Source organism: Pristis pectinata, chromosome 26, assembly GCF_009764475.1.
Source record: "Pristis pectinata isolate sPriPec2 chromosome 26, sPriPec2.1.pri, whole genome shotgun sequence".
Taxonomy (NCBI): Eukaryota; Metazoa; Chordata; class Chondrichthyes; order Rhinopristiformes; family Pristidae; genus Pristis; species Pristis pectinata.
Window position 1 is genome coordinate 8,566,545 of NC_067430.1, and position 26,416 is coordinate 8,592,960.

The 26,416-nt window shown below is 38.3% G+C and overlaps 1 protein-coding gene across 3 annotated transcripts in view; it reads left to right on the plus strand.

The window, feature by feature from the left end:
- The window catches only part of cep104 (centrosomal protein 104), a 100,633-nt gene that overhangs the window by 38,735 nt on the left and 35,482 nt on the right, over nucleotides 1–26,416 (plus strand). For all 3 annotated transcript variants that reach the window (XM_052039633.1, XM_052039631.1, XM_052039632.1), the window contains 5 exons: nucleotides 4,361–4,533; nucleotides 10,979–11,155; nucleotides 16,265–16,471; nucleotides 16,892–17,008; nucleotides 21,475–21,511. In XM_052039633.1, coding sequence (XP_051895593.1) covers nucleotides 4,361–4,533; nucleotides 10,979–11,155; nucleotides 16,265–16,471; nucleotides 16,892–17,008; nucleotides 21,475–21,511 — 711 coding nt within the window. The remainder of the gene's footprint in view (nucleotides 1–4,360; nucleotides 4,534–10,978; nucleotides 11,156–16,264; nucleotides 16,472–16,891; nucleotides 17,009–21,474; nucleotides 21,512–26,416) is intronic.

Genomic DNA, 26,416 nt, shown 5'->3' on the forward strand with positions numbered 1-26,416 from the left:
CCACAGTCTGGACTCTGGCCCCAGATGCTCTTTGGGCCCTTGGCTCTACTCTGGCCATACACCCTGCTGGCGTTCTGGACCCCTTGCTCATGCTCCAAACTAATAAGGGAGCCAGATGCTGAACAATTTGATGCTTGATTTTTTCTGAGTTTTATTGGTCCCCAAAAGGCACTTGGAATTCAAAATGCTTTTCATGTATAGCAGAAGATCGATTATTTATGGTCTCAAAGCTAAGTAACTGTTAACATCATGAGAGGTTGGTAAATGGCCTGGAAAATATAGTGGAAGGGAAAATCTTTTTTTAAAGTGACTACAGGTGATCCCTGTGTTAACAAAAGTGGGTGGGGGGTGGATTGCATTCCTAGAAAATAGTTGGAATCCCATTTTACTGTAACGTGAAGCAGTGTCATTTGTGGCATCCGTCAAGAAATGAGTTGAAAAAAAATTATTTACTTTCTCCCCCCACAAATTCTATAAGAGCATATTTTATTCCATATAGCAAATTTTTGGGTGGTGATTTGTGAATTCTGTAAGGGTGAATTTCCACAATATGTGGCTTGCCCGTACTTATTTAGATCCATGTATTTTATAATTACCACTAGAGAGCAGCAAAGTACCAGCCTCGTGATGCCAAATCAAGATTTATTCAGTTTGTGGCCAGTAATAAAGTTCAGGAGCCACCTTTGTACCCGAATGTTCTTCCAACCAATTAGCAGATTTCTCCTTGTGCTTCTCAAGCAAAAGCATCTATTTTCAGTCTCCTGTTGTACTATGTGAGATGGTACATTCAGATGGATCCTGCTCTTTATAACCTGCAGAGATAAATTTGACGGACCTTGAAAACATCAGTTGACATAAAGTTTGCTGCATTTTTGAGGTGATGAGATTTGTATCTGATAATGGTTGTCCATCAAATTTTCTGTGCTAGAGGCCAAATGGTGTTGGTTCAGTGATAGTTATATTTTTTAAATTTTAAGACTAATCCTACCAAAGAAAACCATTGAAGGAATGAATACTTGGTACTGAATTATAATTTCAAAAAAGGCCTTCTAAATGGAAAGAAGCAGAAATAGTTCTAGTGTTTTCTTGTAGTGTACCAATTATTTCTCAGCAACCCCTAAGTTCTTGGATGCCTGAGACCATTCTGTGTCATTCTAGTTGCCTTCTGGTTTTGGTGATCTTAACAATTGTGCATCATTTTTGTACTTTGAAAGCTGAAGGCTAAAGATCTGTATTTTGATTGGTCTGATTAACCATTATATCCAAGACTTCAGCATCTTTACTCAGAATTTGCCATCTTCCATCACTATATCTTCCTTTTCCAGAATTATCAATAAAAACATACGGATTTTTTTTTGTTAATTTTGAATGTCTGCTGTCTCAGGTGGACTTTGAAACAACTGCCTGGGTTGTTTCAAAATAAAGTGCAGGGACCCGAAGCACCGCCTGCCCATGTGTGGCAGTCTATGGATCCCACACTGGCCTCCTCAATCATCTCAGGAAGAACAATTGGAGAGGAAGCAGATCATCTTCTGCCTCAGAGAGAAGGTCATTCAATGTAATACTGTTCAGGAAAATTCTTGGTAGTTCTAAATACTAGCTTCATTTTCACAAACTAGTGGATCTCTCAAGAAGTGCAGAACCAATTTAGATCAAAGTTATATTTAATTGTTTGGCTTGTGCATTGAAGGCTATAGCTGAATTTCCCTTTGCTTTAATACACAATACCGCATTCTTTTGAGGATCATTAAACAATCATTAAATGGCAAGTAAATCTCAGATTTAAAACCCAATGCTAGTTTTCTTACTGTTACAAGAAATTATTTTGGAATTGGTATTATACTTTGATCTTGAGTGTAGTGAACACATTTATCAAAAGAGTAAGTGACATCTTAACAATCACCAGTTTAAAAAAAAGTACTGCATATTTATAGCTCTTACTGGAGTTAACAAAAAACAGATATGAACCACTCAGCTCAACTAATCCATGTTGCACTAGAGCCTCCCATTACTTCTCACCAACCTTTATCTGCATAAATCTGTAATACATTCTCTCTGGTGTACTTGTTTCCCCTTAAATCTCTCCATGCTATTTACTGCAGACACTGAGTTGAATACAAAGTTCCATGTTCCTGTAACTCCCTGGGTAAAGATTTTGTCTAGGTATTTGTTTAATTTTTTTTTAATTATTGACAGCCTCTAGTTCTGACTGAGATCATTGTGTTGCAGCCAGTGATGTAGTCTATGGGCTCAGACCGACTTCTACCAATCCAACCACCTGAAAGAAAACTAATTGCATTCAGTGAGAGAGCTGTACCACTGCTTGTAAATTCACTGATTTCACAATGATTAAAGTTTGGGTGTCTGATTTGTTCTGTACTTTTATGACTTCATGTGGAATAATGTTCAATGGATAAGAATTTTAAGGAAATGAGTTAGTTGCCATGTTGCCTTTATCATCTTCCTGCATTGAAGGTTTTCCTTAACTTTTTAATTTCTTAGAACAAATCAAGTCCATAAATGTTATTCTTAAGTTTTTCGGTTTGACCACTTCCTTTGCACTTGTTATTGCTGTGAGAGACAATGACCATATATATTCTTTAACAGCATATAATTCTAGCTACCAATATCTTCCCTCTATTCCACTTCAAAAAATGTTGAACTCGCATTGAAGGATGTTTTTTTTATAATCCATTAGGTCTTGGCAGCAGCTTTAATGCAGCTTCACTACAGCTGCTGCCAAGATAAGCAAGTTGAATTGTAGTTTCTTTAGCTAAGGCTTTGCTTTGTTTATTTGCAGCTCTTTTCAAGGCCAGACTGTCCTATGGTGAACTGTCAGTTAATATTTATGTTTCATTATTCCTGTCCTTTCCCCATCAATCGTCTTGAGGCTCCCTAATCTACCTCCTGCTGATGCAAGCTGGAAGGCAAACAACCTACTACTGATACCTCTCTGGCCCAGCAGTGCAAGAGCTGCCAAGCTTCAGATTTTTACCCGTAGCAATGTTTGGAACTTTGTGGAATGATGAATCAGACCTGCATTGATGCTTTAATATGTAGCACTATTTTGTTTTCAATTTTAAGTTATTTTTCTTAAACCATTAACATGGTAGCATTTGGTTGTCCATGGGAAGCTGTTGATGCAGCTTTAACTGGGTAATGATTTAAATTAAAAGCAATGATGCACTCTGCTCCTCATTCCATTTTGGAATAATTTGCCTTGTGTAGCATGTTAATTGGCTACAAATTTCAAGCATTTCTACCCTTTTAATAGAATTAAGGTCATAAGGTCAATTAAAGTGAATGGGCTTAATGTTAAGTGATGGGTTGAGTGAATGGGCAATAACTTGGCAAATGGAGTTTAATGAAGCAAAGTGTGAGGTCTTGCACTGCAGTAGAAGGAATTAAAAGGCAGACTATTATCTAGATGGAGAGACTGAAAATAATTGAGATGATCTAATGCACGAAACACTCAAGTTAGCATGCAGGTGCAGTAAGCAGTTAGGAAGGCCTTTATTGCTAGGTAGGTTGGAGTTTAAACATAGAAGTATTGTTGCAGTTGTATAGGGCATTGGTGAGCTGTAGCTGGAGTACTGTGTATAGTTTTGGTTCCCTTATTTAAGGAAGCAAATGCCAGCACTAGAAGTAAGAGCCACCACATTAATTCCTGTCGTATCATAGAGTTTAAAAAAAAGTTAAACCTGAGGCCAGTAGAAGAATAAGGGGTCATCTTGTTGAAAGGTACAAGATCCTAAGGGGCATGATAAGGAGGCAGGAATTTCTCCTCGTGGTGCTGAATCTTTGGAATTCTTTACCCTAGGAGGTATTTGAGGTAAGGCAGATAAATTTTTGAAAGGTTGGGAAACTTGGGGCTAAGTGGAACCGACAGGAGTGAGGGATCAGACGTTGTCATGTTGAATAGTCGAGCAGCGTTGAGGGACCAGATTGCATAACTGCTTTCCTTAATTGTATTCTCTATAAACTTTACTTGCACCTCATATTCTTAGATTCCACTCCTCCCCCCCCCCCCCCCCCCCCCCCGCCATTAATTCTTTTCCTAAATGGCCTAGTTCCTTCAATGACCATTTAAATTTTCATTCTGCAGCTCATGCTTCGTGCATATCACAAAGTTCCTGAAATGTACTGAGGATGCAAAATTTAATCTTTTAATTGTGAATCTTAAATGTATGATAGATCAATTTAAATATCTACCTTTTTAAAATACAAAAAGCCCATTTGTGGTTTAAAAACACTTCATGATCACATTTTGTAACTATTCTGAACAAGCAAATATTAGGAATGTTTTTTTTTGCATAAAGCATGTGAATCATTGTTACTTTTATTAATACCTTTCTCAGGTTTTTCCAAGCCTCTCTGAAGTTGCTAAAAATGCTGATAACACAGTATGCACCCAAACACAAGCTGGGCAAAGTGGAAATTGCACATTGTGTTGAGAAAACGTTACCCATCCTCCTTAGCAAGACTGGAGACGCGACAACACATCTACGAGTGGCCGCAATGAATTTCATACAAGTAAGCATTTGAGTCCTTGCTATACTTGTGTGTATTAAATACCCTAGAGTGGTGCCTTTGGAGAAATAGCACGTTGCCAGATTAAAAAGCATGTTTGTCATTACTGGGATTCGGATAGTTTTGTAGGAATTTCAAGTCTTTTCGCATGCTTCAAAGTAATGCCCAAGTATGATGCATATATCTATGAAACATAGTTTATGTTCCCAGTCAAAATCTATATTGCTAGAAATGGTATATTCATGTAGAAATAATATTCTTGTGCTCTAAAGTTGATAGGCACTGAGGTATTTAGGAATTGGGATTGTGTGGGAGAGTGAAGGCCTTGGCTATAGTGAAGAATGGGCCTTGGCAAAGTTGTATTAAGTTTGACAAGAGTTAGGATGTCATCCTGCAACTATTTAAGATATTGGTGAGAACCACACTTGGGGTATTGTGTAGTTCTGGTTGCCACAGCGGCAAGAAGGACATGATTAAACTGGAGAGGGGTGCAGAAAAGATTTACAAGAATGTTGCTGGGGACTGGAGAGTTTGAGTTAAGGAGAGATTGGATAGGCTGGGGTTGCTTGCCCTGGAGCAAAGGAGGCTGAGGGGTGACCTTGTGGAGGTTCATAAAATCAGGAGGGGGCATAGATGAGTAGGTCAGCCTTTTTCCCAGGGAAGGGGAGTCTAAAGCTATAGGAGAAGGGGAGAAAAATTAAGGGGAATCTGAGGGTCAAGTTTTTCCCCACAGGATATGGGTACATGGAACAAGTTGCCAGACAAAGTGGTAGAGGTGGCTACAATTAGTGTTTTAACAAGACATTTGGGAAGGTACGTGGATAGGAAAGGGTCTAGAGGGATGTGGTCCAAACGCAGGCAAGCAGGGCTAGTTCAGGGTAAGCACCTTGGCTGGCATGGATGAGTTGGGCTGAAGGGCCTTTTTCTATGCTGTATGACTCTATATACTTTGTCAGTAAAATTAATGACATCAGCTCAGCCACTTCTTGCTCCCTGTTCTCTGCATTATCCAAACATTTTGTAAGGTTCTTCTCTGCTCTTGTCCAGATATGCATCTTTCTGTAATTTTGCTATGTTTCCATCTATCTTCTCCAAGCATATCTTGTCCATAAGATTTACCATCTGCATTCTCTCCCCTGCTCTCCCTTTACTAAACTTGCTGATACTCCCCTGTTGGCTCATATTAGCAGTTCCCTCCATGTCCCAACCCCTCCTTTTACAATCCTATCATTATTCCTCTCTTTGAGGGGAAAAAGAGGTATAATCACTATTTTGAAGCCTCACCTCCCTTTCCTCTTGTGTCTTGTCTTCTCCCCAAATCTGCACCACTTTTCTCCATGTTTGAATTACTCCACTCTGATTTCTACCTATGCTATTGAATCAAATAACAATGGCAACCTGCAAGCAGTGTTTCCATTTCCATTTTCACCATACTTGTGCATGTGACAAAAAACTCGACTTGCATCCTTCTGTGTCTGTAGCTGTTGATGCATTTGATGACATCATTGATCTCCAGCATGCCTTTGTCCAACTGGTTTTAATGCATTTATTATTTATTCGCTAGTAGTAGTTGGAGAAATAGCAATATCAGTTTTCTGTTCCCGATGCTACTCTATCGGGTCCTTCCCTATTATGTACTTCCTATCACTTTGTGATCTTGAATTGCAAATTTCCATCTGCCAGGATTTGGAACACCCTGTACTTCACTCCCATCTACTCTCATAAACCCTCCTTTAGTTAGATTGTCTTTGTGCTATTCAGTAATGGATAGGCATTTTTGAAGACCCCATTACCAACTCTGATCCGATAACCCATAATCCCAATCATTATTTATTGGTCAACTCCTTCCTCATTGAAAAATATCCCTTGATCCACTCCTGCAAGCACTTATATTTAATCTCGTGGAGATTTATTAATTGTGTATTTGTGCCCTCCTGTTCTGTGAGTGTAGTCCATTGTGAAACAAGTTTTGTTGTGCCTCATTTATGTTGATATTATCTGGGAGATCTCAATCACGTTTCTCAGTTTTCTTTTCTCCAACAATAACTTCTGAGATGAGCTGCTTTTGTGCGAATTGTTGATCCTATTAATTTAAACACATTGGCAGGTCTCGAGTACTGGTCAGTCCCTGCCTACTTTGAAACCTACTACTATCTTTAGGTAGATTTTTCTTTGCAGGAATGAAATGATATCTGTTATTTTACTCTGGAGAGAATGTAGAAATTGCCATATGAATTGGTTCTCATATATTTGTGTTTATGTGAAAGCTACATAAACACAGAAGGGAGAAAGGAACAAGATATAAACTGATAAGGTTATATAGTATTTAGTGGTTAGTTTTGTTCTGTTTTCCTCCTTGCTTCCAATGAGGTAATTACCAACCTTTGCTTCCACAGGCACACCCTTCCTTTCAGTTTTGTTTCTTCTTTTCTACTATTTTCAGTTTGTCACCCCAATCATAACTTTTGTTAGTCTGTAGTATTTACCACCCTCTTTCAGCTAGCAAGATCACAGCTTGTCTTATTCAGTCTCTCCTGGTCACCAGTTAAAGGTCTTCCCTTCTCTCCAACTTAATATTTATTTCTAATTTTTCCCAGTTCTGACAGGCCATTGATTTGAAATGTTGATTATTTTCCTCTCTCCTCAGATATAATGTGTATGACTGAGAACTTCTGACATTTTCTGCTTTTATTTTCATTTTCACTCAAATTTATTATTGTCTCTGGTAACTTCTGGGATTTAAGCCCATTGGGATAGGTAAGCACTTTGGTTGTGGGATCATCGTGAAGTTACTTGGGTAGGAATGCTTGAAAGTTCTGATTCAAAGTTGAACAAAGTACCTGGCTGATTACCACCTGCCAGGACTAACAGATAACTATATTAACAAAGCTGTGTGGGGAACAAGATTGTCTTCCACCATGGGTACACTGGTTGCAGCTTATGGGGGGGAGAAAAGCATTATGGTGCCCTTACAAATATTCCCAACTCCGTGCAGTCTGAATCATTGAGAATGTCCATAACAAAGGGAACACCAATGTGGACAAGTTCCCTTCAAGCTGCATATCACCTTAACTTGAACAAATGTTAAGTTTTTCTCAATTATTAGTTTAGAATCCTAAAATTCATGACCGAACACCATTGTGACAACCTCACAATCAGAATCAGGTTTATTATCACTGACATGTATGATGTGAAATTTGTTTTGTGGCAGCAGTATAATGCAAAGACATAAATTACCATAAATCATGAAAATAGTGCAAAGAAAATAACAAGGTAGTGTCCATGGGTTCCTGGACTGTTCAGAAACCTGATGGCAGAGGTGAAGAATTCCCAAGTTGTTCAGTGAGAGTCTTCAGGCTCCTATATCTACATTGAATCTACATTGATTCCAGGGAAAGGCCTTTCACTAGCACCTAAAGACAAATGGGGATCGGTAAACAAAAAATGTGGCCCTACCGGTTTGGCATACATCACAAGCAATTTTTGAAGCCACCATTCTAGAGACCCAAGTATTCAGACATTTTATAAATGAAAAGTATTGCAAAAGGAAACTAATAAGTAAATGTTGGTCCAAATGTGTTAAATGTGTATTGTTGGTGTTACTATCAGGGTTGAACAAAAACCTCACTTAGCAAAGAAATGTGGGGCAAGAGTAACTTCCTTTATAATTTATCCAGACTTTTTTTTAAAGACCCCGTGGAAGCACATTGACAGTTTCCTAATAGGTTTGACTGAATGGGTCTGTTTCTTTATTAATCTTGTTTGTAATGATTTCTTGCTGAGTGGTGACTGATGTAATTTTTGTAATCATGTGCATATTATAAAAACATGAGAACTGCTGACAATGTTTATCTTGTTGTCTGCTGGCAAAGTAGGGTACTGTGTGATTTGTATCATCATTTTAAGCTCTGATGTATTTCACACTTGAACCTTCAAGTGAACAATCTTTCCATTTATTTATTATTAAATTATGTACCTCTGAGATTTATTCTGAAATCATTGGCAATTGATTTAATGTCTGCCTTCAAATCAAACTTTGCAATAAAACCAACAGTCTGGTTTGATTTTACTGACTGCTTGTGCAGCTTGAGTGCCATATTCGTACAACCACACCATCAGGTAGTAGTGAAATGCCTTTGAGACAGATGTTCTTTAATTTGCACTATCTATCTTCCTTACCCAATATAATTCTGAAGAAAAAAGCTGGTGTGCTGCCAATGACTTAATTTTGAATTACCATCATGCTCCCCATCTGTTATGGGTGCATATCAGCTGAATTGGGATTAATTGGCCAAATGTGAAATCATTGAAAATTGAACTTTGCTGTAAAGCAAATTGTATGGTCAGTCAGCATATACTAATGTGTTAAGCCCATTTCGAAATTTCATGAGCAGTCATTTATCATCTTTAGCTATCAAACGAGCAGTGGCTGTGTTGAGGGAATGGGGGAATATTGTGAGCAGTACAATGTTAATGGTCAGGTCATTTATTTGTACCTGTTAAATTTAATTCGTGTGGTAAATTTTAGTTACAGACTAAGTAATTTACCTTTTATGGACTAACACACACCTTAATGCTGTTTGCATCTGCATGCTAATGTTGGAGCAGGGAGGTAAAGAAGTATGCCATAAAGAGGTCATTTTATTTGGGTGTTTCTTCATTTAGTGGCTGGTAATGATGCATTCAAACAGATTAATACTTTGGTAAAAAATTTTATCAAATTTCAAACCAGATCTAATTATTGCTGTTTTTAACAAAAAAAAGCTTAATGGTTTGTCTCTACCAAATCTGGAATATTATTTTAAATGGCATTTTTCATTATCATCCTGGAGATAGTTATCCTTTCACCATTGAAAGCTAGTGCTAATTTGCACAAGTGCACATTATTTTTTAGTCATTGATCAATAACTACAATTGCTGAGTTGTTGTAAAGTCAAGGTTACCTTTGTTATTGATCCTTTGTAGGTATATGAAATTTTTGTGGTAATGGCATCCTCTGTTTTCATTTGGAAATGTATGCACTTTAGTCTGGTGTATGAGGTAGATATTTCGTGTATGTACCCCATATTTTACTAACCTATTTTTTGAAATCTTAATTCCATTTCTTCTGACCACTGAATGCATTGGTATTTTTTTTCAAGCTGTGATCTGTTCATTCCCTACACCCCACCCCCAAGTTGTCAACCTTAAAGATGTATAGATCCATTATATAACGCATGAATGGAAACTGGTGCCTTACATGAAGAGGCTTTTATGTACTTTGCCCAAAGAACTGGAGTATTGAGTATCCTTTCAAGAGCAAGTGATCATATTCTAATTGGGCACAGCAAATAGGCATTTGCTTCCATACTTGATTCTTTCTCATATTTGAAATTGTGTACTACTCACATTTATCTCAAATTAGTCAAGCTTTTTAAGGAAAATTGAGGTTTTTTTGAACAAAAAATGTCATCCAGGTTGACAAGTTGTCAATTTCATAAACTTGTAATTGCTTTTTGATTTTTTTTTTAACCTGCCTGAAGAGGCATACACCTACTTGTGAGATGTTAGGTGCTGGAAAACATTTGACTGGAGGACTTTAGCAGTACTCTCAATCTGCCCTTCTACTAGAAAACTAACTTCGGAGCTATTCAAATCACATTGACAGCAGATAGGATGGCACAGTGGCGCAGCTAGTGAGCTGCTGCCTTGCATCTCCAGTGACATGGGTTCAAAATCGATCTCTGGTGCTCTTTATGGTTCACATTTCCCTTGTGATTGCATGAATTTCTTCCAGGTGCACTAGTTTTCTCCCAAATCATAAAAGTGTGGGTTGATAGGTGAATTGGCCATTGTAAATTGTCTCTAGTGTGAAAGTAAGTGATATAATCTTGAGGAGGGTGGGAGGGGGTTAGGTTAATGAGAATGTAGGGAGAAGAAAATGGGATTAGTGTAAATGAGTGCTTGATGGTGGGTGTGGACACAGTGGGCCACATGGCCTTTTCCTATGCTGTATGACTCGAAGTTTGTTGCAAGGCCAAACGTAAACTGGAAATATACCTCTCCCATGATGCCAAGGGGAATTGTGGCATGTCCTGTCACTCCAAAATAATTTGATTCAAGGATGGTTATGAATCGGTCTGGGAACTACTCGTTGTTTAGTACTTTGGAGCTGAGAAAGCCTTGTCTTGATTAAAAATATCATTTCATGTTATGATATAAAATTAGCAAGTGTGTTCATCTTCAACAGTAGAAAAGATGGTGCCGGATAAGGTAAATCTGAGCATTACTAAAATTGCCAGAACCCTGTGATTGTGACAATGTTATTTGAAAATTTTAATTTGGTAATGCCCATTTATGCAATAACAGTGACCACGTGTGGTTTCCTTGATAAGACAGCTTTGAAGCATCATAATTTAAACTGACTAAAGTTGAGCAACAATATTGAAAAACATGTTCTTCTTCACAGGAAATGGCGCTGCTGAAAGAAGTACGACCACTTCATATTATCCCACCCCAGTTAATGCAGCCTCTGAAACCACAAGTTCCAGTCCGCTTGGTAATAAATCAAACTGAATTGGTGGAGCGTTTATTGAAGGAGTTGGGCACAGATAATAGTGGCTTCACTGTCGACAATGTCATGAAGGCAAGTGAAATCCTGCAGTGTCAGGCAAATCCTAGAGAGTGTGTTAGCATTCTTGTACAAATAAATATTAAATCCAAGGAGTGACTTCTAATTAAAAGCAGGCTTCTTTTCTCTCTCGTACCTTCCCACCAACTCTGGCAAGGGACAAAATATAATTGCTATCTATATCAACCTGTGGAGAGTTGGAATTTGTTTTTAAAAAATCTGTTAATTTTTTAATTGACTGAACATATTTATAATTCATTTAGTATAAGTTATTTGACAAGTACTGGGGCAGCAAATCACAAAGCAGTGTTCAGAAGTACATCTTAGAATAAGTTGGTGCATTACCTTCGAGTCACTTGTTTGCATATACGAACATAGAATTGGTTTCCTTGAAAAAAATTGAATAGTCCATTTTCAGGTAGGGTCTTTTCAGTGCTTTTCTGTTGCTTTTCCCATAAGCTTAATAAAGAACAGTACTTTTTCTATGCAGGGACCAGCATGCTGTCATGATATATAAATGCAGTCTTTTCAACATAAAATTTCTAATGTGCAAGCCCCAATGGCCCAGCTTGGAAGTGAGATTGAATAGGAGAGGAAGACACTATAAAATGAATTAGAACGTGCCATGAGCTTGTTGGAACTAGACTCTCCACTATTAGTGGATCAGAACAGAGACGGCTGAGCTGCAGACTGAGAAACCAATCAGGGTCTAGTCTTTGTTGTTTAGTCTTCTGAAAGTCATATCCTTCATGTTTGGAATGCTGTTGCTGGTAGAAGAACGTGTGACATCAAAAGCACACCACTGAAGTTAAATGTTTTGCCTTTAGTATTTTTGTGTACTCTTTTTTTTGCACCTTGATCTGACATCAACAGAAATCTGGAAATTACCAGCATTGGTCCAAGCTTCATTCAATTCTTTTGTTGTTTCATGTGGGGATCAGTATGGAGACTGTGTGTACCTATAAACAGCAACTCAGTCAAGTGCCATTCAGTTGGTGTCAACTCCTGGTGAGCCAGTGGACTAGTTCTCTCCAAGACGACCTATCACCAATAACGTACAAAAACTGCTGTAAGATCAACCTAATAGTTTCTTTGATCTTGTTCATTCACCTTGTTTGCTGTCTTCCTCTTCCTTTTCCTTCCACTTTGCCAAGCATGGTCATTTTCTCTATTTCATCATTTGATCTTTGCTCAAAATATATCCAACACAGTTACTGAAAATGCTGTATTTAATGAAACTATAGTTCTGATGCCATGCTAAATGACAGAAGGTTACCAGACCCTTTATAGATTGTTTCTAATACTTAAAGCCATTGCAACCCAGTTTAGCAACATAATATAATGAGAGTTGCGCTGTATCACTCAAAAGTACAATGTAGGTAGTGAAATGTATTTATTAGTATCATGTTGGCTACAGAGCAAAAACCAATTGCAGTGAATTTGTTTTTTAAAAGAAAATCTGATATAAAACAGAACATACAGGAAATGCTTATCAGACCAGGCCACATCAGTGAAGAGAGTAACAGTTTATGTTTTAAACCATTTCATTTGAAAGGTTGTTGACCTGGAATGCCAACTCTTTGTCTTCGCAGAGGTTGCTTAACCTTCTGAGTAACATGCAGTGGGGGGGGGGGGGGGGGGGGTTCAACCATGTTGTCATTTACTGTGGCCCCTTGAGTGCCCTGTAGATTGAGGATAATCAATTCTTCCAGACCTCAGGCCATTGATGGTCCAGTTGGAGGTCTATGAATTTCCCCAGATCTATCTATCTATCTGCATTTTGGGGGGGAGGGTCTGTGATCATGTTGCATAAATTCAAACTTTTAAAAATGCAGTATCTTTGCATTATAAAATGCCTTTAATGTCATCAATCGTGATAAGTTGAATAAATCATGATTTCACCAATGAATCTAAATTGTGTCTTTGGAAAGTTTTATTGGAGCAGATATTTTGTCCAAAATGTTGGAACTTGGGTAGCTCAGCAGAAGTCTTCAGGAGTTGAGTTATAAGGAAAGATTGAGCCGGGTCTTCAGGAGTTGAGTTATAAGGAAAGATTGAGCATGTTAGGACTTTATTCCTTGGAGCGGAGAAGAATGAGGGGAGATATGATAGGGGTTTATAAAATGATGAGGGGCATAGACAGGGTTAATGCAAGTAGGCTCTTTCCACCTAGATGAGGAGAGATAAGTACGAGAGGACATGGCTTTAGGGTGAAGGGGGAAAGGTTTAGGTGGAACGTTAGAGGGAACTTGTTCACTCAGCGTGGTGAGAGTGTGGAATGGGCTGCCACCTGATGTGGTAAATGCGGGCTCGCTCTTAACTTTTAAGAGTAAATTGGATAGATACATGGACGAGAGAGGTCTGGAGGGGTATGGGCTGGGGGCAGGTAAATGGGACTAGCAGAATAATGTTTCGGCACAGACTAGAAGGGCCGAATGGCCTGTTTTCTGTGCTGTAGTTTTCTATGGTTCTAAATACTGATTTTCAGCAATGGCGTTATTTAAACTATCAGCAGCACCTTCTGCCCTGCTATTGCTGACTATAAAAAGGGGTTCACTTGAGCAGTACAGCTGCTCTAATGGACTCGTTGTGGAATTGGTAGGGCAAGATGATTTCAGACTTTATAGCATCTCAGATGGGGAAGCCTAACCAAGAACCTCCTGGCACACATAGCTCTCTGGCCCATTCAAGTGAATGGGGGGTATTGTCTGCCAGGAAGAAGGTGAGTAATTTTTTTTAGCTTCAGTATCTTAAATTGAATTTATAGTGTGTGAATGTGTTGAATATTAAACATTTGTAGTTTTTTTTAAACATGTTCCAAGTGGTACTGATTCTGATTGTCAAAGACCTTTTTAAATTGAAAGGTGATCTGGACATTCTAGGCATGGGACTAGAGGATAACTGGGCTTGGAGTTACTTGTAGTTGTCAACTTGCTCTCTGCATCTGGAATTAAAGTGATGGTGAGGCTGGGCCTCTTAATCCAAGAAGAGTGCATGGCAAAGGGCAAGAGAAATATTTCTATCTTTTATGGGCATGCTGAATCCTGAAAGCTTTCATTTTCATTGCTTCAAACTGGAGTAAACATTAAAATATTGGATATTTACCAAGTGCTTGAAGACTATCTCCATGTATGAGATTTTGTTCTGTAACAACCTGGATTATAAAACCTTGTAACCAGAATTGTCTGAATAAACCAAAGAATGCTGTCCTGTATTACTTTTTAACTTGTGCCATAATGACTTTTTAAGCATCTAAAGCTAATAATGCTGAGAACAGATTGTGGTGGAAGTTGGTGAAAGATAGCAAGCTATCTAATCTTTCCAACATGCAAGGCGGGGTGAATTTTTAGCTCCCAGGTGTCAGTTGGGAGAAAGTCAACAGGAATTGTAATATCAATGGGCAAGTCAAAATTGAGGTTAGGTGCGGAGATTTCAGTCCCCACTGGTGAGCTAAATAGCAGTATGGCAGGGGGTGGATGGCCTTTTCTAAATCAAACTGAAAAGTGAAATCATTGCTTGCACAAGTGATATGTTGTTGGAAAACATTCCTGGAGAGCCAATGGCTTGTATTCGTTATCTTGAATTGGTCTAAGCAGTGAGAATCAAAAAAAGTATGTTTCAGAACTCAAAGGGATGTTACAAACGTGGATTGGACGTTCTTGCAGGGAAAGGGGCAAATGGCACTTAAGTTTTTGAGATTTTAAGTGCATCCAAATTTTGAATGAAGATTGAGACTATTTAACTCTGCATGTTTGAGATCCAGATTCATGGAATGTCAGGTCAACGAAATGGGCAATTCATCTCATCTTTATAAACCACCTAATTTAATCTTGCTCTCCTGCTCACTATTAATTATTAAGGAACACTATTTTCATTTAGTTAAGCAAATTTTTAAAGCAAATAGCTGGACTATTCCTTGCAAAAGATTTGTAGTTGAAAAGGGAATTTGGCCACACCAAAAGGAGCTCTAATCCTTGTGCTAGCCTGATTTTTTTTTAATTTTTTGCACAGTAATTGAGGAACTATAGATGAGCAAAGCTGGTATGCAGTGTTGGCCTTGGATGTTAAAAACATTAGAAGTGGCTATCACAATAGTCTTGTATAGGTCCTTCCACTATAAGTCCCTGTTTTCTAGAATGCGAAACTGCTTGAAAGTGACACCTACGTATATTTTCCTGGATACCTTTTAATTAGCTGCAGCTGGGCAAGGAGATGCTGCTCAAGTCCCAAACTTCTGGCAGAAGCACAGTTCAGTAGGGAAGAGTGTGTGCCTGTGATCTGTCAAGGATTATGGCAGATTTAAACTCGTACATATTGTTGCCGCTGAGCATTTTTGGATAACTGCCATCCATCCAGTGAGGGATTAAACTATTAAACAGCTAACAAAAATTCTCCAAGGATTTTTGGGGAGACTTTTAGGGAATCTGGGTTATTGTATTAGTGATAATGCAAGTATAGAATCAAATTAAATGTCTGTGGTAGACTGTAATTTGACACTTGGCAAGTCAACAGTGCTGCAGGAAAGTTCTGATTAATTAATCAGATTTGGCTAATTAATGAGGCTGACTACGGAGGACTGAGATTCTTGAGTGGGATAAATTACCAGACTAGAATCCAGAGAGTTGGGTTATTGATACAGTTCTAATTCCACCATGTCAATTGGGAATTTAAATTCAAGTAATTAAATCTGGAATTTAAAAATTGCTATGAACAGTAATGGTGATGATGTTGCTACTGATCTATTGTTAACAAAATTGCAGAAACTTTCTTGGAGGGAAGTAAATCTGCTTCATTCTTGTCTAATCTGGCCTCCTTGCCTTCAGGCTCCCTGTTGTGGTTGACACTGGCACATTTGTAGTTATTGTAGCGTTCTTGTGTTTCCAGTGTTCTGTTTAAACAAGATATTTGGGAGTTGGGATAATGGGAAGAAATGACCTGTAACCATTGAAGATAATTGGAAATGTCACTTGTGGGTGGATTCAGTACACCATCCCTTACTATTCATTATGTTGGTTGAGGGAAAGATTTTTTTGTAGCTCCTGTTGGGAGACTGCTGCTTGAATGTTTATTGATATATTTTGTCTTGATTGAGGTTGTGAATAATCTCTCAATCTTTTCTGTAAGTTTGCAGCAGAAGCTTTGGAACACTCAGCATCAGAAGTCCGAGATACAGCTGTACGGATTATCTTTGGCATGTATCAACAGCACAGGAGTGCAATTTTGCACTATCTTCCACCAGATGATGCAAATATTCGCAGGAATGTGCTGTACAAATCACTTTTTGATGGGTTTGCAAAAATTGACGGGAAGCCAACAAAAACTGAACAACGAGTAAGTTCTGTGGTGGTGGTGGTGGAGTGCTTCCATTGACTGGTGTCTTATTTTATCTTTACATATTTTCCAGTTCACAGAACATGTCTAGCTTTCAAGGAAATTAACTTTGGATTGTTTCTCTTACTAAACCTCTGGCAGATGGGCATTTTTGGCTAATTATCATAAATTGAAAAATTCCATGGGCCAACTTGCATGCATTTTATTTAATGTATGAGAGAAATGAACTATGACTTCTTTAAAGGAAGTATCACAATTCATTGAAAGCGGGTTGAAAATACAGAGTACTGGGTTAATTTCCAATCTCCTTGGTAAAAGGAGCAAAAGCGATGTTGTAAGAAATTATTGAAAGCCATGTGAGAAACTATCACATGTGCAGATGTGTTTTTTTAATGATTTATTTGGTCACGTTTCTACTAGGCACATAAAAAGGCAGCTGCAGAAGAGGCAGAAAGACGCAAGAAGGAGGAAATTCGAGTTCTTCAGGAGCAGCTAGCGGCATTGAGAGAAATACAGGCTGAAGTCCAGGCTGAAAAGGTGTATAAACCTGACTTAACAAGGTGCAATATACAACAATTCAGTAAAAAAGGAAAAGTAATAAATTAATGAGCAGTGGAGGGAAAATCTGGGTGAGAGACTAATAGATGGCTCAAGGAACCAACACCACCATGATGGACTAAAGCAGCTTCTGTGTTGTAAGGTTTTGTAAATCTACACTTGGCCAATGGGGTTAAACAATTGTTGTCTTGGCAATGATGTGAGAAGGGACAAAAGTAGAGAAAAAAATAATTTTGTCATTTGGCTCAGATGCTAATTGGTAGCTTAGTGCTGTCCACTGAGTTTGTCATTTTTGCAATATTGTTGCTTCACCTGTATTACCTCTGTTTACACCCATAATTCCATAACATTGACTGGCAAGCTCTAAACTTGTTTGAATCAATAGAGAGTGAATCATTTTTCTTGCCATCCTGTTGCAATCTTTATTTGCGTTGTACATCTCAATTAGATTTGCTTCATTTTTACTGGAGGGAATATAGTCTGCAAAATATCCTTAATTTAACCCTTAAAGCCTTGTTTTCATTCTGACAAATCTGGATTCTTTTTGAGGCCAATATAGTTTCTAAAATGCAGTGCTCAATACTGAACATGGAACTAAAAGGAGGTTAATTCTGCACATGTATGTACTTGATCTCTTACATTAAAGACTAAAGTCCTGTTGGCCTAAATCCTTTTGTATGGATGCCCAAAGATAACTGCTCCTACATAAGATAAGATGATATATATTTATCAGTCACATGTATTCACTTCATGAAGAAAATATAAGAATCTGTTGTTGAGTCTGGAGAGGATGAAACCCCTTCTTGTCACAGTTTGTTCATTACTTAATCTATCATTGCTCCATTGCAACTTACAGCTCCCTCTGTACTGTGTCACTTGATGATATCAATTAGTATGAGTGAGTTTCTATTGCTCTTCCTATGCCATTTATTATACCTAGTGAAACGGAGAAGCCCCAATACAGATGCTTGGGTTAAATAATCACATTGTACTAATATGAATGTATGCACATTATTCCAATTCTGTCCTGCCTCTTAGCCTATTGACACGGCTATGTAATTGATTATCTAGTATTCCATACCATGTATTTTATTGATTCATATCCAGTGTCTATCCATACCAAGATGATGTATTCTGGAAGTTCATATAAATACTCTCATATCTACCACACTAGTTATCACCTCAACATTTAAACTAGTTTTATTACAACTGTGATTGCTCTACTGAGCAATTAACATTTGTTCAGTTGCTTCATCAATGTCACTATTAAACTCTGATCTAATATCTGTGGGATTGTTATCATCTCTCTCCCATTTCTTGATAGAATAGATATTGCATGTTGCTAACTTGTTCACTTTTTAATACCCATAAGTGGAAAGTAACAGGTCCTGCATATTTATTTAACTCTAGTCTTGCAATTATCTCTTTTGGCATTTTCAATGTTATAGTAAACTGAAGTTCCTTCCCTTGATTTTGTTTTCCTCATAGTTCTTGGACTTTAATCTTCACTATAGAAAAAAATATCAGATTTTCAAATACTTTGGCTTCTGCTTTGAAACACTTAAGTTATTCTCAGCCATCCTCTTTTAACACTTGTATTTTAAAAAAAAACAACTTTTTGTTCATGATATCTCTTGCAAGTGTTCTCTTGTACTCCCATTTGTCGGCACTATCGGGTTTCTTTGAATCCACTTGCTGGCTTTGCATGCCTCTCCAGTTTCTTGGATCTCCATGATTTTTGCTTTTTGTTATGAATGCATTTGTTCTACATTCTCATTTCTTTGAACTGTGGTTATTCAAGTATTGCTTTTACTGTTTAATTTATGAATTGAGGCAGAGATTGTACCAAATAACACACTATTTTGAATGCCTCACCCTCATAATTCTATATTTTTCATTAGCTAACAGTTTGACCCAATGTAATGTGGAAGATTTCTGCCTTATCTCTTCAAAGTTAGCCTTACTAAAGTTGAAAAGCCTGGCTTGTGACTTGCCCTTGAACCTACTAACTTGAATTTATCATTGACTGTTGTTAATAACTTCTTTCAAATCACACATTTAGTAAGGTGCGAGTCAACAATTATTTCTTATTTCCTGATGTAACTGATCTGCATTAATTGTATTCATTTGTAAGTTTGTACAAATACACAACAGAAGCAGAAATAAATTTCACAAACAGCAGGCAGGAGAAATAAATCACTTCTCTGACTATTTAAGGGTCTAATTCCACCAGGATGTGACATATCTTGAGAGACTTCAATAATCTAACTAAAGATGAAATGTGCCTGCGGATATCAATCATAAATATTTACACAAGGTCTGCAAAAAGAATTTGCTATAGATATTTTTGTAGTTGAAAGGAAGAAAAGTCTGGCTTTTTATTTACCCCCCCTCCCCCCCCAGTTCAAACCTCCTTCTCATTAATTATTTGAAAACTTGTCACAAAATAATTATTTGACAAGCTTAAATCTATACAGCTAAACGACTGAAGGTCTCTATGGAGGCCTTGTCAGTCATTGTTCTTTCTCTCATAAACTCCCTGCTCACACTGCTCATTTTTACTAATCAAACATTTTGCCACATATTTGCTGCTCTTGTTTCTTGCTTTGGGTGTCCACAGTATACCCCCAGCAATGTTTTCCAGCATCCTCAGTCTTTCTTGTGACCCCCAGCAATGTGATTGACCTTTATCTCTGCTTGTTCAGTGGATGTGCCCTCATTTGTTGGTTCTTGCAGCATATCATTCTATGTCACTATTATCGTTAAGCCTTTTTGTGTTATCTGTTCCCTTTCATTATACTCTGTTCCATCTTGTCTACAAATCCTGTATTCAGGAACATTCAGCTTCCATTTTTGCCCAATAGGCCATTTTTCAGTAAAAAGTGTGATATTCTTCCATGTGACATTCTGTGTCCACAGCTCACCTGCGTCATTCTAGATTCCTTCTAATGTCAAACAATGTGCATTTGTACCAAATGTTTTTGATGCCTGTTTTACTTTTGTTTCTTCATACTTTCAAATTTGTGCTATGCTTTGCATTTGCAGCTTAGCTGCTTTCTTTGCAATCAGTTCTTGAATTTCTACACCATACTAAGTTACATGGCTCTTTTTACATGTATCCTTCTGAATTTTATCTGATAATCCTGTAACCAGGAACCAGGCTGCCATTCCTACCCCTCTTTAAGTCATGTTTCAGTAATAGCTAAAATGTCATACTTCCATGAATCTAAATGTACCTGCAGCTGATCTGCCTTGGAAAGCATTGAACATAAAGCTTCAGTTGTGATATGGTTTGTTTCATGTCACAAAAGTCACTGGAACATCTAAACTCCCATTGAGCACCTGTAACTATATGCCATGCATTAAGCTTTAGTTCAATGCCTTCCTTTTCTTAGTAACTAATCAAACAAATTGTAAAATTAAAGCCAGTGGGCAACGTCCCCTTTTACCTTATCATGTATTACCTTCAGTTATTTCATATCTTGGACAATATAAAGATGCTTTTCAGTCTATTTCAGTAACTGAGAGGGATTTCATTAATTCTCCACTCTGCTTTACAGGTCAACTATTTCTAGAGTATTGTATAGATACATTGTTTTTTTTGGTAATACATTAAACATTTAAACTTTTGCACAATGTGATTTGTAGTCTAAAGTTTGAAAAAAAAGCTTTGACTTTAATGGTTACATTAATAGTGGTTATATGAATGATCTTGTATATAAAGGGAAAATGTTGGAAACAGCAGGTCAAGCAGCATCTGTGGAAAGAAAAGCTTAACGTTTTGTGTCCAGGACCCTTTATCAGAAATTCTATGCCTGGGCTGCTAGTGCAGTGCAGTTTAGTGGCACAACTGTTAAGTTTCTGGACTAGCATTCATCCAGAGTCCAAATTTAAGTTCAAGAAATTAAATCTGGAACTAAAAGTTGATAATGATCATGAAACTGCTATTTTATCCTAAAATCAAGCTGGTTCAATGTGATCCTTCCTGGAAGAATCAAAGGTGGTTGGCTCTGAGCTGCTTCCTCAGTTTAGGGATGATTAGGATGGGCAATAAATTTGTCCAGTTTCTGTAAGGCAGTTTGAGGATTTTTTTTAAAGGTGGAAATAAAAACTTTGGCTGACTGAAAGTGACCAATGTAATGGATTGGGAAGTGTTGAATTGTATTTATATATTTTTAAAAAAACAGTTTAATGTCTTTTTGGGTTGGAAATCAACCCAACTATATCTTGCACGACAGGACAGTGTCAATTTTGACCTGACTCAATGACTGGTTGAAGTCAGGCAGTGTACGGTAGCTTAAATATAACTTCTCTGGATGTTTTTGTCAAATTGTACAGCATTTTTATTCAGTACTGCAGCTATATTTTCAGTAAGCATTGATTCTTTCAATAATTAAGCATGTTAGAATGATTCTAATGGTTCAAATTTCACTTTTTTTTTCCAGGGGAAAGATGTTGAAAACAGCAAACATTCTAAACCAGGTGTGTGTAAATTTATTTCCATTATCCATTTGCGTATGAAAGAAAAGTCACTGGGCTTCTGTCTTCAGTGATGAGACTAGTAGACCAGGACTTAAATTTAGATCTTGTTCCCTCTTCACAAAGCAAAAATTATTGGAAGCATGATGGAAAGGTTATTGCGCCTTCTGAAAATTAAACAGAGCATAGACTGGGAAAGGATAGAAGCAACTATTTTATGAATAGCTCCATGTAGCTTTTTTTCCACTAGAACCAAACAAACTTTTTTTTATTATTATTTTAAATATATTCCACATCACATGTTCTGAGTTATCCAGTACATCTGACAAAATACATAACTGGATCCACTGATTCAGAACTCAGTTGGTTTGGCAATTAATGGGAGAATGAAAACATGCTGTTGAATTTCCAATTTTGACCTGACTCAATCACTGGTTGAAGCTGGAGTAGGCCATTCAGCTCCCATTCAAATGATCATATCTCATCACTTCAAATTCCCTTTGTAGTAATAGCAATCAATTAAATAAGTTTTTTTTTAAAAGCTGTTTAAGCAAGCAGCCTAATAGAATCCAATTACCCAAAATTTTCCCCCTGTGCCCAAAACACCCATGAGCCGCATATTGCCCTGAATATCGGGCACGCGCTCCCTTTTTTCCCCAAGTCCCTTGCAGTTTGTTAGCCATCACTGAGCCTTTCACTTTGGACTTCCTGCTACTTAAAGAGCAATGTGGTGGTTGGGGGGGGTGGGAGGGAGGGAGAAGAGGAGGGGCAAGAGTTTAGGGATATGAAGTAGGAATCATGCCCTCCTTATGTTGTCATCATGTTAACAGTAATTGGTGGTGGTGTAGCAGAAATCTTGAGACTGCAGTCCTGCTCTCCACACTGTTGCACTCTGGCATGGAGAACGTATGGTCCCAGATACTGCTGTGGATGTGGAGTTTGCCTATTTAAAGATACCTGTTTGATCCCTTGGGGTTGGGAGTATTTCTCACTGGCTAGTGTCAGTAAATGACTAATCTTGCTGAATATGACTTTCCATCCAGGCAGTCCACTGAGGGATTGCATTTGCTTGATTTCCACACATAGCTCTACCTGTATGGCCATTTCATTGTGGGGCCAGGCTCTCGTGCACTGTGGTCCATAGATGTTAGTGGGTCAGTAGAAGCCCTGATAAAAGTCATAGTTGTACAGCACTGAAATGGGTGCCTTGGTCCACCATATCCATGCCTATCTACTCTACTCTAATTTCATTTGCCCTCATTGGTCCATATTCTTTTAGTGTCTGTCTCTTAAAAGTAGTGATAGTATCTGACTCCACCGCCACATCTGGCAATGAATTCCAGATATTAACAACTGTGTGTGTGTGTGTGTGTGTGTGTGTGTGTGTGTGTGTGTTTAAAAAAAAAAAGCAAAAATCCTTCCCCTCAAATCCCCCTTAAAGCTCTTTCCTCCCAAGTTAAACCCATGCCCTCCTGTTTTTGATGCCCCTGCAATGGGATAAAGATTCTGACCATCTAACCCAGCTATGCCTCTTATAATTTTGTGTCCTGCTATCAAATCACTCCTCCACCTCCTTCACTCCAGGGAAAACAAAACCTGCCTATCCAATCTCTCCATAACTAAAGTCCTCTGTGAAGCTCCTCTGCATGCTCTCCAGTGCAACCACATTCTTCCTACAGTGTAGTGACCAGAACTGCACACAATATTCTGACTGCACTGTAATCAGTATTTTGTAAAGTTGCATTATATTCTTTATTCTATTTTATATTCTGTGCCTCAAGCTATGCAGGCAGCATACCATATACTGCTTTCACAGCTTTATCTATGCTGCCACTTTCAGGGAAACATGGTCTTGAATCTCTATTCATAAATATTCATTAGTGTTATATACGTCCTACCCCCATTTGACTGGTCGTCAGTCAACACTCCACCCAACTTTCCATTTGATCTGTATCCTGCTGTATCTCATAACTTCCTTTGCTCTCCACGACACCAGCTTTTGTGCCATCCGTAAATTCATTTTTCATACCTTCTACATTCTCATCCAAGTCGTTTATATATGACAAGTAACAAAAGTCCTTGCACCAAATCCTGCAGTACACCACTGGTCACAAACTTTCAATCAGAGAAGCATCCTTCCACCTCTCTCCTCTGCCCCTTGTTACCAAGCCAGTTTTGGATCCAGTTAGCCAGCTTAACTTAGATCCCATGTGCCTTAACCTTCTGGACCAGCCTACCAAGTGGGGTCTTGTCAGGTTCCTTTCTAAAGCCTTCATGGACAACATCTATTTCCCTGCCTTAGTTACCTCTAAAAATACAATCAAATTAGTGAGTCAGGATTTCTCTTGCACAAAGCCATTATTAACTATTCCTGATCAGCCCCTGCCTTTCCCATTGTATGTAAATCCAATCCCTTAAAATTTCTGCAGTTACCTGGTTTATCCCTGCTGCCCTTCATAAATAAAGGAACAATATTTGCTATTCTCCAGTCTTTTGGCACCTTGTCTGTGTCTAATGAAGATGCAAAAATTTACATCAGGGCCCCAACTGTCATCTCCCATGTTTCTGGAATAGATTTAATCCAGCCATAAGGATTTATTAACCCTAATTGTCCCATAACACAAACACTCTTCCTTAATACTGATTTGCCAGAGATTATCCATGTACCCCTCCCTGATCTCTCTATCTTCTATGTCTTCCTTGATGAATACAGGTTTGCAGTATTCATTTGGGAGCTTGCTTGCAGCACCTGGATTACCCCTTTGATCTCCATGGGGACCCATTCTTTCCCTGGCTGCCCTCTGCTCTTGATATACTTAAGGAATATCTTGGGATTCTCCTTAATCTTGCCAAGGATATTTCATGGCCCCTTTTTTCACATGCTCCCTAACTTTCCTCTGTCTGCTCTGCCCACTAGACTTGATTTATCCTCATTTTTCTTTCCACCTGCTGCACTGCTACTATGCTTCCTACCCATCCAGCCAAATTAGTTTCGGTGCAACCCATTCTTACACAGTTCTTACACAGGACCCACATACACCAGCAGTGATTCCAATTATAAAGCCCTTCCTCCTACACCAGTTCTTTAACCATGTATTCATCTGTCCTATCCTCATTTATACTCTCACTGGAATGTGGCACGGGAGTAATCCTGAGATTGCAACCTTTAGAGCTCCTGCTTTTTAACCTTCTGCCTAACTCCCAAGCTCTCTTTGTATGGCATTATTCCTCTTTCCATCTATGTTATTGAGATTGTATGTGTACTACAACCTTTGGCTGATTTCCTTCCTCCTCTAGAATGTTCTGTGCCTGATCTGAGACATCCCTGACCACTGCACTGGGGAGGCAACAAAACATTCTGAAGTCTCATTTTTGGTCACAAAGTGCCTGTCTGTTCTCCTCACTAATGAATTCTCCTATCACTACTGGTGGTCACGTGTCTCTTTCTGTACCTGAGGTATGATCAACTCACTAAAGTACTATCTATGACATTTTCCATGTCCTGGATACTCCAAAGCCAGTGCAGCTGCGACTAGATGCACTTCCCTCAAGTATAGTAACAGGAACATTGGAAATGTTGCTGATCTCCCACATCCTGCAAAAGGAGCATACCACTGTCCTAGCTTCCATATACTTTATCCCCAGTCCTTTCTACTGAGAAGGGGGTGGGGGGGAGGTGTGGAAAAACTCATCTGGTCACTTGTCGAAGCCTGAACTTTGACCTCAACAGCAGCACTTTGACCTTGCAACCCCCTCACTCTACCTGTCTTTCTTTTTGAAACCTCTCACTTGCTGACAGTCTTGCAGATACTGCTAGTTCCTTGCCATCTCTAGGCCTTGCCTTGCTAAAGGGCTGAGAAAAAAATTGACATTGACCCGAGACCCTGTCTTTGCCACTGAGTTTAAAGAATATCTCTGAATGTTCCTGACATTTGCAATCATTTAAAAGCTGTTTAAAAAAAATCAATTCAACAGTTAATAAAAAGTTAAAAACAAAAATCTGAAGGGTTGGCCTTAGTCTTAATCTTTCTTCCTTTTGGCTGTAAAACCTCCATTGAAAATAAAAGACATGCACATTTACCAAATCTGGTGTAGATACCCCTGCATAAATGCTGAGGTATCCATCAAGTTTGTACTGCATTCTTGGACTATATAAGAGTCTAAAAAAAATTTGGGTTTGCATTTGGGTGGGAATCCTGAACCCGTGCACTAATGAAGGCTTTTCCCAGCAAGTCCTAGTGTTACATTTTTGTGGCAGGATCCTATGGTATCCTATGTGAATTGTTGATTTTTTTTTCCAATTATGTGTCTGGTAACAACCAAGCATCTACTTTAGTTTCAGCTTAATCTGTTGCTGAAGCTCTTGCTGCAGATAGGCAGATGCTCTTGTATTCTCTCGAAAGGCTTAGTTGCTGAGAACTTTGCTTAAAGAATTTAAGTAACCCATAATTTGTGGTTCAGCCTTTTCTGTTCAGTAGCAACATTTACTTTGTAAGTTTAGATCCCTTTATCTTTCAAGTGCATGGTATCCTATGTGAATTGTTGATTTTTTTTTTCCAATTATTTATACGTCTGGTAACAACCAAGCATCTGCTTTAGTTTCAGCTTAATCTGTTGCTGAAGCTCTTGCTGCAGATAGGCAGATGTTTTTGTATTCTCTTGAGCAAGATATTGCCTCTGTGGTCTGCTGAAAGCTGTTTTATGATGAATGTTAGGGCACAAATTTTCTGCTGAATTCTTCACATATTACTAAATTCTCAGCTGTATAGTCAGATGGAAGATGAACATTTCATCAAGATGAAGAAAAAGACTTGGTGTACTTCCTGCGTATATGTTTTTCCAAGTTTAACAGTGATTCGGGGTGGCATGGGCTGAGCAATAAAAACAACATCCCATGCTCACAATTTG